At 47.9% G+C, this 13,430-nt stretch overlaps 2 protein-coding genes across 3 annotated transcripts; one reads left to right on the top strand and one right to left on the bottom strand.

Annotated features, from left to right (window-relative positions):
* Positions 1–44: 44 nt before the first annotated feature.
* LOC6609857 (putative inorganic phosphate cotransporter) lies at positions 45–2,120 on the top strand. Of its 2 annotated transcripts, XM_002034472.2 has the most exons (4): positions 45–254; positions 325–461; positions 565–1,662; positions 1,725–2,120. In XM_002034472.2, exons 1-4 carry the CDS (start codon positions 194–196, stop codon positions 1,920–1,922), a joined length of 1,494 nt encoding a protein of 497 aa, XP_002034508.1. In that variant the 5' UTR covers positions 45–193; the 3' UTR covers positions 1,923–2,120. The 2 variants fall into 2 exon arrangements, with proteins under 2 accessions (XP_002034508.1, XP_032570444.1); XM_032714553.1 differs by lacking the exon at positions 325–461 and having other exon boundaries at positions 59–301.
* A 7-nt stretch (positions 2,121–2,127) lies between these two features.
* On the bottom strand, positions 2,128–13,334 carry LOC6609856 (mucin-5AC). Its single transcript, XM_032714552.1, has 6 exons — positions 12,964–13,334; positions 9,462–9,519; positions 4,057–7,436; positions 3,814–3,999; positions 3,475–3,755; positions 2,128–3,420 (listed from the first exon to the last, which is right to left on the bottom strand). Exons 3-6 carry the CDS (start codon positions 7,423–7,425, stop codon positions 2,604–2,606), a joined length of 4,653 nt encoding a protein of 1,550 aa, XP_032570443.1. The 5' UTR covers positions 7,426–7,436; positions 9,462–9,519; positions 12,964–13,334; the 3' UTR covers positions 2,128–2,603.
* Between the last annotated feature and the right edge of the window lie 96 nt (positions 13,335–13,430).

Here is a 13,430-nt window from a genome sequence, read left to right as displayed (position 1 = left end):
TAATCTATCGCTGCACTTGTTGGAGCGATAATGCCGATAGTGCCGCCTCTATCGAAGTGGGCAGCAACTGGCACTTGTTGTTGTCATCAGCTGTGTTATGTTTAGACGCTAGTTCCATCCATTCCCAGCCGCCCCTAGCAAGTATCCAACTCATCACACAAGTTGGCTACGTGGGAGACACTGCACCTGCAATATGGTGCTGGGATGCCTTCCATGCTGCAACCACAACGGCTACCAGCAAATCGGGAACACGGGTGGGTCGTCACATGACCTTTTGGCCTTTGTTTCCGCATCCGCTGTGGTAATTACGCTCACCTTTTGCAGGTCCTCGTTTCGGAGTGCGTCATCTGCAATGCATCCTGGTGTTCTTCGGACTGGCCGTGGCCTACTCCCTTCGCGTAAATCTCTCCGTGGCCATTGTGGCCATGACGGATCGCAATGCCAGCAATCCGTATTTTCCTGTATGTACGCAGATAAGAGCGCAGAATGAGTCAACAATAATTTTCGCTTGCATTATTTAATGAGGACCACAATTTTAATTTAAATCAACTTATAATTTCGCAGGAATTCGACTGGAATGAGAGTACAAAATCGTACCTGCTTAGTAGCTTCTTCTGGGGCTACGTGGTCACCCAAATACCCGGAGGTTACTTATCCGCCATTTACGGTGCCAAGTACATGCTCTTCTACGGCGTGCTAATCTGCTCATGCTTGGCCTTGCTAACACCGTTTTGCGCCGTAAACGGTGGCTGGAAATTGGTGGTTGTGCTCCGAGCGGTGCAAGGACTCTGCCAGGGCGTCATTTTTCCCTCGACACATACGTTCCTATCGAAGTGGGCGCCGGCTGAGGAGCGTGGGCGACTGGTGGGCTACACCTACTCGGGCTCCCAGTTTGGCACCGTCGTAATGCTGTCAGTCAGCGGATACATTGCCTCTTCCTCACTGGGCTGGCCCAGTACGTTTTACATACCCGGATGCGTTGGTATCGTTTGGTCATTCGTGTGGCTATACCTGTGCTCTAGTACGCCGGCGCAACACCCAACGATAACGCCAAACGAGCGAAGGTTCATTGAGTCCTCTGGGCAGACGAGAAGACCATCGGATGCAGGACGCGAGGAACAGCCACGTCCGCCGACTCCATGGTGTTGCATCTTCACCTCCATACCTTTTCTGGTGCTCGTCCTAGCGCACTGTGCTAGCAATTGGGGCTTCTGGACTTTGCTTACGGAAATTCCCACCTTTATGAAGAATGTTCTCGGCATGGACATTAAGAATAATGGACCGCTTTCCGCGCTACCCTACTTCGCCATGATCCTGCTTACCTGTGTTTTCATCTGGCTGTCAGACACACTGAAACAAAGAGGAACAGTAATCCCCTTGGGTTTCTCCAGGAAGTTCTTCAACACGCTGGGGATGTGGCTTCCCATGCTCGCACTTATCGGACTGGGATACGTCACCGAGGGTGACGCCAATGTTCGGCTGGCCATTGGATTACTAACCGCTGCGGTGGCCACCAATTCGGCCACTTATCTGGGCTTCCATGTAAACCACATCGATTTGTCACCGAACTATGCGGGTACACTAATGGGCATTACAAATTGTGCGGCCAATTTTATGAGCATACTGGCACCCCTGATTGTGGGGCTAATAGTCTGGGATGAGGTAGGAAATTGGAACTTTTAATCTTTAATGGTTTTTTAAATGGTTTTTGTTATTCTTTCCAGACAAATCCGACGCAATGGCGAATAGTATTCTTCTTCACAGCGTTTGTTTACTTTATTGGGAACCTACTGTTTATGCTTTTCGGACGCACAAGGGTTCAGCCGTGGAATAGTCGCCCCACAACGAGAACTCCGTCGCCTGGAGGAGGAGGAGAGCGGGATGAAGGTACTGAGGATCGAGGTCCGCTCATTGGCGCATAAGAAATAACACAAAACGTGGCCTAAGGATTGGTTGTAGATGTGAAACATTTGTACCGTGAAGGCGAAGCATTCCTTGGAATTGATGAATCGCAATTAGTATCGTATTACTAGTTATACACGCAACACATATTTATGTCTACATACATATATGCGAAATATATATATATACAAAACGTATAAAGCATTGAAGCACTCCAAGTTTTGATTTTTCGTTTCGTTTTTATTGGTATTTGTATTTGCATTGTTTGTACACAATGATGTACATATGGTTAGACTTATATGCTGGCTATGTGGTATCCTGACGTAATGTTAACTCTAAGGTCTACAAACTAATTGTTCTAACTGGAAATATCAAGGGTTTTCAAAAGAGCGCTCAATGCAGGGAAAGTTTCTTAATAGAAATTTCATTTGTGGTTATTGTTAACTTATTTAAAATTCTGTTTAAAAAAATGTATGGAATTATCTTCACTCTTCGATATTTCATTATTCTTTTAAACTGCTTATTTTTAACATATTTGTAGTTAAAGCTAGGTAATTACAGCGGACACGGTTTTGTATTTTGGGCCAACGCAGCTGGAGGAGCTATCCTCCATCGTCCTGGACCTCTGAACCCCATCCGTATCCCCACTGCCCCTATTTACATGATAAATCTTTCCACTTTCCGCTGCCAGAGGAGTGTGCTCAGTGCAGTTTGTGGTTGGCGGGCAGATCTTCGGAACGGATGCATCGTCCGCGGTAGCAGATCTCCGTTTCGGAGGTGACTTTGGTCGACGTGGACGTGGCGTACACCACATGCTCCATCAGATCCTTGTGGAAGCTGTCCTTTTTGCTCTCCGCCACGGTGGCTTCCGTGGTGGTGGCTTCATCCGTTGGCGCTAAAGTCGTTGTTTCCGGGGGCGTGACTGGACTGGTACGTCGTATGCTTGTGTACTCCTGGCGACGCTTGCCCACGGCAGCGAGGGCGGCGGTCACTGCTTCTCCTTCACTTTCCTCTATGGCAAACAGATCGTGCAGTTGCTTCTTCACCTCGGAGAAGATGCTCGGTTGCACCTCCAGATCGTCCACATCCGCTGCCGTGTCCATGCGGCGTGTGGCGCTCTCCTCGCTCAAGGGAAGAGTGGAGGTAATGGTGGCCTCCTCGACGTCTTGCGCAGTGGTGACCTCGTACTCCTCGGGCGTCGTGGGGGCTGCCACTGTGGTAGTCACAACCAAAGGCTCTGTCTGGTCTTCGGTGGATGGAGTTAATGGAGTCGTTGTCTTGGGTAGCTCCTCCTTTTCGCTGGCTGTTTGAAGAGCATTGTAGAGCTGAGGTCCCAGATTCTGGGACTCTGCCGTCTCGAAGTTTTCTGAGTTATCCGAGCCAGATAAACGGTTCTTTTTCTGCCACTTGCCACGTCTGCTTAGGCGACTAAAAGTAGTGCTGGTGGTTACAGTGGTCGACTCTTCGGGGGCTTTGCCCATCACTTCCTCTAAAAGCTCGGCAAAGGATTTTTCTGGCCTAAAAATATTTATTTAGTGTATTGTTCGATTTATATATAATCACAGTTCTTACTTCAGATTGGGTGCCATGATAGTGGTGCGCTGAACCAATGATCCACCAAGATCAGCAGCAACATTAATATCATAGGTCTCTGGCTGATTGGTTGGTCCCGCGGTCACAATCTCGGGTTCACTCTCGAAGTTATGGGTTTCCGTTTTGTATTTGGGACTCAATGGCTTGAAGCTGTTCGAGTTTGAGTTGCTGTTGGCTGTTTCCGAGGATGGCGACCACTGGGATTCCTGGCCTTCCAGTTGGAAGGGTTGTTTGTAGCGACGACGATGGGTGATGGGAGACTTAATGGGTAATTTGTGTTAAAAGGAGTTTTAATATTTTTTTATCAAACTCGCTTACCACTGTGGCTTCCTTTTCCTTTGGCTCTTGGTTGTTGTAGCGGCTCAGCTTGCGGAGATGGCTCTTCTGGGTAACGGGTTCGGAATCCTCCTCGGGCGCCACTGTCGAAGAGGAGGCAGGATGAGTTGGGCGACGCTGTCGCTGACGCACCTTAACCACTCGACGGGGCAGCAGACGGGAACGGATCTTAAGAAAGTAATACATTTATAACCTGTTTTAAAATTTGCAAATATAAGATCTTACCGATGGCCTATCCTCAGCGGGTGTGGTGGAGGTGACTGGTGTCTCTGTGGTTGTGGTTGTACGCAGACGAGGATAATTTCTCCTCACGAACGGCGAGCGACGCGTTGTTGTAGTCAATGGAGCCTCAGTGGTTGTAGTGGTTGTGGTCGTGGTGGTTGATGGAGTTGTTGTGGCCAGAGTGGTGTAGATCGGGCTCACCTCGTTGCGCACAATGGCCTCTGTTGGATTAAGATCCTCCTGGTTGGGGAAGTATCCCGGTCCATAGTTATCCTTGGAGAACTCTTGGTAGTGCTGAGCAATCTGCATGGGTTCCAAAAGATTGGCGGGAAAGACGCTCTGCTCGTTGCCACCATCGATACTGTTGCTAGGGGTCACTGTGTAGATTTGCTGGGACTCCGATGCGGGTCCTTCGGTGGTGGCCTGGACATCGTAGGAACTGGGAATGGCGGTGGGACTGGTGGGTCGCCTGGATGGGGCCTTGAATACCGGATAGTTTTGCTTGAGCACATCCCGCTGGTAGTCAATGTCCTGATCTTCCTGTGGCTTGCCGTTCTTTGAACCCTTTCTGGTCTTGGTTTTCAGAGTTTGGCGCTCCTCCGTTGTGGGCCTATAGCGGATGCGATTGGGATTGCGGATGAGTGGGTTCCGGGCACTGGTGGGACGACGGGTGGGAGTCACTGCTGATTCCTCGCCACCATCTCCGCTGCCGGTGGAGGCATCTGGCGCGGTGGTTCCTCGGCTGCTATATGGTCTTCTGATTCGGTGAGTGGACTGTTTGTTGCTGGACTCGGATTCCGAATAGGAAACAGAGGAGGTAACCTTGGTCACAGCTGGCTTACGAGTGCGCAGCACAGGTCTCCTGGTTGGTCGCGTTTCCGGTTCCGGTTCGGCCAATGGAGTGGTTGGAATAGGGGGCTGCAATTTGTCCTTCTCCTGCAGATTGTTTACCAGTCCGGGAATATCAGGAGTCAATGGCGGCAGCTCCGACGGCACATGGTAGGGATTTGGTTCATACTCCACATTGCTGTTTTCTAGAATCTCGTTTTGAACTTGGTTATAGCTGGGGCGATGGTTAAGAGGCCCCTGCTGATTCACACTGTTATAGCCCACATCCGATGTGGTCACAGGAACGGCAGCAGGTGTGTACTGATTCAACCTGTGCTTGGTCTTGATCCTTTGAGTTGTTGTGGTTGTCGGCAGAGGAGCCTCATAGTCTGCAATGCTGGGAGTATATTCGAAGGGAGGATTTGTGGTGTGAGGACGTTGGCGGAAGGCATCCTGTTGACGGAAGTACTGTTTCATGCGGAGCTCATCCTCAGCCGTGGACGCAGTTGGAGGGCGGCTAGTTAGTCGCGGAAGCTGCTCTTGCACTGGTTGCTGAACATACTGGGGATACAATTGGCCACTGGAGCCAGGGAACTCGATCTGTGGTCGCGTGCTGTACGTGAACAGAGATTGCGGAGCAGCCGTCGTCGAAGTGGTGGATGTGGTGGTCGACGTGGATGTGCTGGAAGTGGAACTGGTGGTTGGCTTGCTGCCCAGGGTTTTGAAGAACTCATCCCCTCCAATTTGGTTGAGCGAATCGAATGGATCCTGACTTTGGGCTTTGGTTGGCGACGGACGGTAGATGGATTGCTGCTGCTGCTGCACCTGGACATTCTGGGGTCGCTTTTTCTTATGCCTCTCCTGCTTGGCGGGAGCCTTTGGCGAGCTTACTTCCTGGATGCCGTCCTGCACATAATAATAGCTGAACTTGTTGCCCCGCTCGGGAACTTGTCCTTGTGCCTGTGTCTGCGATTGTGTGGTAGTCTCGAATGGATTGCGGGTACTGCTAACCGTGGCATACGGACGTTGGGGGCGCGGAGCAGGTGAAATTTTCTGACTGGCAGCGATATCCTTAGCCCTGTTAATCACAATAGAGCCTACATGGGGTTCTGGTAGCAGGATCTTATTGAATCCATTGGGTGTGCGGTAACTTAAAGGCGCCACAAAGAAGGAGACATCACTCAAATCGCGATTGGAGGTGAGTTGCGACAGATAAGGCAGGTCGAACTTTACATAGCCATCGGGAATGGGCATGCCAGCAGGGCCCACAAAGATTTCCGGTGTCTGCTTGGTGGGGGAATCAATTACGGAGATGCTGTGCGCATTCCTCAGGGCAGCAACCACATCCGTTTGAGAGGGACGAGAGCTGGATCGCAACAGAAACATGGCCAATGGAGGCTGATGGGCTTTTGGCTTGGGCTTGGCTGTAGTGAATTGTGTCTGAGTTTGCGATTGCAGCTGAGGCTGTCTATAGTTTTGGAAGATGCTCTGGGGCTGGCTGGTGGTCGTGCTAGGTCGGGTGGTCGTACCCGAGCTAAAGAAATCACTACCCACACTGGGATCCTGGGTGTAGAACTGGTTGATTTGATAGGGATTCACGGCGGGCAAGCCAGGATTCACATTGAATTTGTTCACCTCGAAGTTGGAGTTCGATCCGGATCCCGATTGCTGACGCTGCTGGTTGTACAGGGTATCGTAGGGCACATAGAGCAACTGGACATCCTGATCTCGGGAGGAAGATGGAGCAGACGACGGAGCAGCCTTATTCGATCCGAAGAGCGTCTCCGCTTCAGGATCCACCGGAAAGACTTGTGGGGTCACACTCTGCAGTGAAGCTTGTGTGGGCAAGGGTTTTCCAAGTGTTTTCGGAGGAAGGATGTCCTGGATGTAGTTTTGCTGATGGAGTGGCTTGTTTAAAGCCTGAGCCAAGGGCTTTTGGGAGCCCAGCGAGTGGAAATCGGCACCAAAAGGCTGACTCTGCTGTTGTCCGAAGAGAGATGGAGGACTAAAGAGCTGAGATGGACTTGGGAATCCTGGCGCTCCTGCTCCGAAGGTGTGCTGAATCTGGTAGCCCGTTTGAAGAGTGGGTGGTGCCTGAGCCTGTCCCTCACTGTTACCATGGAAGGGCATCTCGAACTTGAAGAAGGATTGTGACGTGGGCTCTTGTCCGCCAACTCCAGACGCCTTTAGCGTAGCGGGTGGTGGTGGTGGCGCCTGTCGAAGCGGTAAAGCCTGGCCCGCTCCATTGGGATACCGCTGGAACTGGAAGGGATAGTCGAACTGGGAGCCCATCTTGGTCAGATCACCGAAACCCGCGCTGGGTGGAAAGGTCTGCGAGTAGGTCAACACCCGTCCATTTCCCGTGCGATCCTTGCTGCCATCCAGGGGATGCGCCAAAGGCACCCAGTCCAGTGAGTCCGTATCGGATGTGGCCACATTCTCCAGTTGACGTGACCATTTGGAGGAGGATTCTTGGTTCTGAGCCAGACTAGCCGTGGCCAATAAGCACAGCCAGGCGGCGGTGAGTTGCATGCCTCGCTTCATAGCTTAAGTGCCTGAAAGTATTCAATAAGAAAAAGGATTTGATGAAACAAAATTCTAGTTTTATCATAGCTTTTATCAGCTTTGGCTAAACTCAAGATAAATTGTCTTTTACACGAAAATCATGACATTATAAAATTCCAATTTTGGAAACAAACCAAAAGCAAGAGGTCACCTGCGGTTTGCTCGTATCGAAACCAATTTGGAAGAAGGTAGTTCCGATGAAATTTCAATTCAACCCACAATTATCTCTGAATTTCACAATGAAAATACCTAAAACATTAATGAATTGTGCATTGTATTTTTTTTTTTTTTTTGGGGCCAATCGAAAGGTCACAAATGCTGGTTCCGATACCGAAAATGCCAAAAAACTATAATGCCAAGATCTCGAAAGCGGAACACTGAGAACCAGTAACTAATTGTCCCTTGTAATTATACAAATCCAAATGCAAATTCGCCAAGTTCTTTGAATGCCTAATGATTTCATTTCCCATAGGCTACCTCCATTCGTTCGATTGCCCCACCCACAAACCCAAGGTCGCAGTTAAATTATAAGCTCGATTCTGGGCGTATTTGCATCTTTCACGATCGCAGGTGACTGGAGGGGATCAAGTGAAAGGTTTCTCCCCGTTTCGCTGGCTGGCCGGGTTGTAAATCAAGAGATAATTGCCGGGGTCTTGGTCTTCGCAACGGCATCTGGATTGCAGTCGATTGGTTTGCTTGTGTGGCAAGTGTAACTGTCGGTGCCACTGGTCGACGAGCGGACTGTGGCCATAACTGCTCCGGCAGCCAAGTGGCCATAATTGTGCGCTTGTTTTCATTTGGCCAATGCGAGAAATTGCAATACTTAAGGCGAAATGGCAGTTCGCTGTGGCTTTTGGCTTGGCTTTGGTAATGCGCCATTGGGTAGCCATGATCCATGAAACGCGATCAATGATCGGCGACAGATTTCCTCATTGCAAAACCGTTTTGCATACGGCTGGGATGCTAATTGCGTCATCAGTCGGCGTAATCATTAAGTAGTTTCTTCGATTTTTGTTGATGGACCCAGACCGAGGACGCCAGAAGATTCGCCATATGAATATGAAAACGAAAGTGAGTCTGGCAAGCAACTGACCAAACCTGATAACTGACCACTGACCACTACCACTGGCCAAGTGAGCGCACAACTCCAGCACTTTCGTTTTCACTTTTCCACTGAATTAATCGCACATATGCCCCCAACGAACGGATGCCGCATTAAATGGGTTAAACGAAAGCAAAAGTCCGCAAAAAGCAGAAAAAATAACGCGAAATATATATCGTAACAGCTTCGAAAAACGGAACTTGCAGCGGTGCAGCAAATCGGGAGAGCACTGTCTACAGGTGGCACAGTGAAAGAAGAAAGTTTATTCGGCGGCCAGCTATTAAATGGGTACAGCCAGCCAGAGCGGGATGGCAGGAAAATAATAAAAATTGGACTCACTTTGCGGTCAATATTTCGTACCGCCGCTGCTACGAAAAAAACAGTTATCAAAAGGTTCAACAAAGCAAACAACGTCACACCTCAGTGGGTTTTTTAGTTTTTTTTCTTTTATTTCCAAAGAGGCGGACTGCACTTGAAATCTACGGCGATCATCGAAAGTGAAATGTGACAATGCCCTCGGAAAAGGCGAAATGTCTGGGCTCCAGGTAACTCGAAATTTAAAATTTCCCTTTCATTTCGGAGCTCACACACATCCATTTGGGAATCGAAGCGGACTTTCCTCGCTGACGGGGGCGTGTCTGTGGTTGTCTCCCGGATTAATCGTTTTGGTAACTGGCCAAAAGCCACAGAGCCGGATGTAAACAAGCTAAGAGTTAAGCCGCTTAGATCTGCTCTGCAGTACATGAAGGGATTATGGTGTATGCCTCCTGGCATTGACATTGTTTCATCGCTTTGCTGATCATTTGGGTGTGATTTAATTGGATTACCTGTGTCCACACCCTGATACACCACACCACACCATCTAATCCGCGGGGGAGGCAACAAGGTCACTCCGGCTCCATTGTAGACTTACCATAAACAGCGGCAGCAGTCGACAGCTAACTAACGTGGCCCAAAGATCGTCGAGGTAACTGCAAAGCAAAGCGAAACAATATATCATTAGTTGGCAGGCGGACGAGTAATTAAAAGGGATGCAAATGCTTGAGATTACAAGATGTGTTATTTTCGGTGTGGCAATGCCACCTGCAGACACGTTCGTATCTCGGTTTCTAGAGCTATCTATCTGGCTTTAATTGCATCTGGAGGCTGCAGTGCTGGCCACGCTTAGTTGGTCAAACATAAAACGCAAAAAACACACCTACTTTAAGGGGATTTTTGCTCTATTTTTTTTTGGAAACGCCTGCGGATCTGCTGGAGCGCAGAAAACCAAGAATGTGCGTGACCCAAGTGACTCACTATTGGCAATCCAATTGAAACTGTGCCAACTGTCCGCCAAAAACTTGCACAACTCGCACATTAAATATTGACTGATTGTATCGCTCGGGTGCTGAAATCGCTGATCTTTCAGTTACAGTTATGGCCAATTAGCGTGACTGGCTAACGATAAGTCTGGGATTGATGGCCACCATATACTGCATGCATATTGTTTTTGCTGCTGGGCCGCCGAACGCATAAATTATGCAGAGCCATTGAACTCGTCGCCAAACAGAAAATGCAGAGAAATACAAATCCGAAACGAAAGCGACAATGAAGTGCACTTTTCTGTCTGATGGCTGCTATTGCTAGGGGGCGTTGATAGCCAGGCCTGCCGGAAAGAGCCACTCGATACCAGAAGGAAAACAGACGGAAAAACACAGATTTCATGTTCGACTAATTCCTCAAATTTTATGCCACAGCGACCTCGAAGAAATGTTTGAAATTATTAAACGAAATGTAAATTTCACGCAACGCAGAAAAATGAAAAAACAAAAACTTTCATTTCTCGCTGCTTTCCAAATGAGGTAAGTGGCTGTTTAGCTGGCGAAGGTGGCTTTTTGGTTTTGGTTTGGTATTGGCGGCACCTGCTCAGCAAACCAAAACATGCCGCGAGCATTTAGCTTGCGTAATCCCAAGAATTTATGCTCGAGCATTTGAAAGCGAAAGTATTTCTCCCTCGACATTTTGGAATGCGGGGGCGCCGTGGTTGTGCAACACGTAATAAAAGCCGGATAACCGGATACAAGCAAAATTAGGGCCTTAAATATCACTTATCACCTGGGACATCGCAAATCGAATTGCGCAAATGATGGGCCAAGCTAATTACAAAACTATTGCCACAGTCACCGTCGCCACTGAGCCGCAGAAAAGTGTCCCAAAACAATGTGACAATTGCAACAGAGCAGTACTTAAGGTAGCTGCTACTAGCTACTCTATATATATGAAAAACCATAAAGCAAGCGCTGACAAAACAAAGCAGCCGCCAACTGGAGCAGCTGAAGAAAGCAAGAGTGGCTCGGAAAACGTATAGCCACAAGTACCCGTACTTGTTGGCCACGTCTCGAGTGTGGGGCTCATTCTGGCCCAGACCAAACCAGACTTGTGCAACTCGGCAACTTGGCGAGGGTATCCACATAAACCGCCTGCCGCAGATATATATATATATACATATACACAGATATATATGTGCCCAGATGAACATTAGCAATCAATCCACATCCGTGACCAAGACACGGAGTGTGAGAAAAAATTCAGTAGGCCAAGATACTTCAACTTGTCGGTCTAGAAGGAAAACACAGAGACAAAACGGAGCAAAAAGCCCCAATTGGTTGCCTTGCTCTGCCAGCCGGGTGCTGACTAATCAACTGTGTGGGTATTCCAGGGGTGCCGAAGGAGGATCAGGGGGTCTTACGGAGGCCGTACATGCAACTGCAAATCACTATTTAAATCCAGCGAACCAGCAATAAATGCCCGGCCTGGAAGCCATTTGAATTGATTTCGTTTTTACCTCCGCTTAAATGCACTTTGAATCTGATATTACTGAATGCATGGCAATTACTCACATTTAGAATTCAGTGCGTGTCACTAGTGCGAGATAATTATGGTTTTGAAAGACCGCTGGGCATAAGCGATATTGATCATTGAAATAAATATTCTCTATGCTAAGACTAAATCATTTGGGATAATTTAGTTTGTAATACAAGCAAAGGTATGGTTGCATTGATTTCCCAATTCGTGAGTAATCAACACCAAAACTTGTGCGCATTAGGATCTGCAACGCATTCCATCGAACAAAGCCAACTAATGAAGCAAGTTTGTGTCTTAAGTCTTTTGTTTGGCCCGCTGAGAAAGTCGTAATCCGGGCTCAACGCTTGACAAATTGAACATTATGCGGTTGAGTAATTGAAAGCCGTGAAAGACGAAGACCACACGGGTAGGATCGCTGGGCACGTGCTAAGTGACGAGTGATGGAAGCTTCTGCAGCTACGCAAAGTCATTCGCACGTTTCACTTTCATCGCGGGTAGGGGGGAGGGTTAGGAATATGAATTGGCGGTGGAGGAGGCCAGTGGCAAATAAACACATCAGGCGCCACATTAAGACATGACAATAAAGAAAAAGTGAGTCTGAGGCAGTATTATATTTTCTTGACACTTTCGCGAGTTTTGTTTCGCCACTACCCCCCGCACCACGTCGCTGCCAGCCATCCCTCTTTTATATCGGCTGGCATTGGCCGATGCGGCGGCTACGTGATTTCAGCCCGCTGCCAAAGGCTACGATGTGGACTTTGCTGGACGTGGGGCAGGCAATTGGCCGGCCGGCGGCCATCGCCTGCGTTTATTGTAATTAGAAAGTATTTAATTTCGAAAACGCTGTCCGCTCGCACATAAAAAAAAACAAAGTTCGCATAAATATAAATAAAGAAATACATATAAAATGAAAAAGACGCTACGGCGTAATTTATGATTTCCCTCCTCTGTTGTTTGCCCTCATGTTAAAATGACAAGCAAACGAATAAGTGCACACATTAGTTCCGTTAAAGATCAGATGCCACATCGAAGATTAGGGAAGAGAAATGTCTGGCCCTCGGAAGTGGGGTCTGTATGCAAATTGGCCTGATAAACAAGATTTTTCTTGTACGGAACATAAAATTTCTCCAGGTGAAAATTGGGTTAACGAAGTGGCAATGGAGATGGACTTAGAGAGATGTAGATGGAAAACCCAAACGAACCCACAGAATACTGATGGACCAGTTTCTTTTCTTTTGGTCAGGGGTCTGGCCACCTTATCTTTTAACGAGGAAGTCTGCCCATAAAGCTTGACTCAACTTGACTCTCTAGAGGATGGACGGCTGTTTGGTTAGATGTATGGTCCATAAGTCTTTGGGCAAGCAAATTGCATGCCAGTTAACGAGTGTCGGTGGGCAAAAACAAAATGAAATTTCCAAATAATTAGAGCATGAAAAAATAAACAGCAAAATTGCCAAGACAGCCGAATGCGTTGAGTGTGTGGTTAGTTGAATGGAGAGCTGAAATTTCTATTCGCCTTTTTTGGCAAAAAAAAAAAATATAAATAAATAACAAATAAAAACCCCACTTACCACTCTTCTCTATCGTTTTTTTTCTTCTTCTTCCTGAACGGTGGCTGTTGTTTCTCTTTCACTTGGCTTAATTTAATTAAGATACTAACTGGCCCAACTTGCCAAATTAGCAGCAATTCAAGCGTTTTACTTTTATTTTGTATATTATTTATATATTCGATTTCTTGAAATTCACTTCGACTTTATCCACTTGAGACGGCAGGAAGCTCACGCACTTTCGGCAAAAGATGCAAAATCAAATGTCGCTGGTACCACTGTGCGTATACTCGATGCGTATGAGTGTTACACTTACAAATCAAATTTTTACTATCTTGCGTTAACAGTTAGCCGGAGCTGGTTTTTAGCCGCGTCTGCATCGTTGGCGTGCCGTTAACAGACTGAAGAAATGAAAAGCGTCGCGGGCCAAAGTAAGTAAGAGTGGTTCGCTCGTGGTTTTCATCCAACTGCCTACGTCGAAGTCGACGCTG

The sequence above is a fragment of the Drosophila sechellia genome, chromosome 2R (genome assembly GCF_004382195.2).
Source record: "Drosophila sechellia strain sech25 chromosome 2R, ASM438219v1, whole genome shotgun sequence".
NCBI classification, from domain to species: Eukaryota; Metazoa; Arthropoda; class Insecta; order Diptera; family Drosophilidae; genus Drosophila; species Drosophila sechellia.
Note: the sequence above shows the minus strand (reverse complement) of the source record. Positions and strands in the feature narration are given on the sequence as shown.

Bases quoted from the DNA above. Each gene is read 5' to 3' on its own strand.
- LOC6609857 (XM_002034472.2), top strand. From the start codon at position 194: ATGGTGCTGGGATGCCTTCCATGCTGCAACCACAACGGCTACCAGCAA. The intron at 462-564 runs GTATGTACGCAG...ATAATTTCGCAG, and splicing joins CCAGCAATCCGTATTTTCCT to GAATTCGACTGGAATGAGAG. The intron at 1,663-1,724 runs GTAGGAAATTGG...TATTCTTTCCAG, and splicing joins GGCTAATAGTCTGGGATGAG to ACAAATCCGACGCAATGGCG.
- LOC6609856 (XM_032714552.1), bottom strand. From the start codon at position 7,425: ATGAAGCGAGGCATGCAACTCACCGCCGCCTGGCTGTGCTTATTGGCC. The intron at 4,000-4,056 runs GTAAGATCTTAT...TACTTTCTTAAG, and splicing joins CCGCTGAGGATAGGCCATCG to ATCCGTTCCCGTCTGCTGCC. The intron at 3,421-3,474 runs GTAAGAACTGTG...AAATATTTTTAG, and splicing joins ATCATGGCACCCAATCTGAA to GCCAGAAAAATCCTTTGCCG.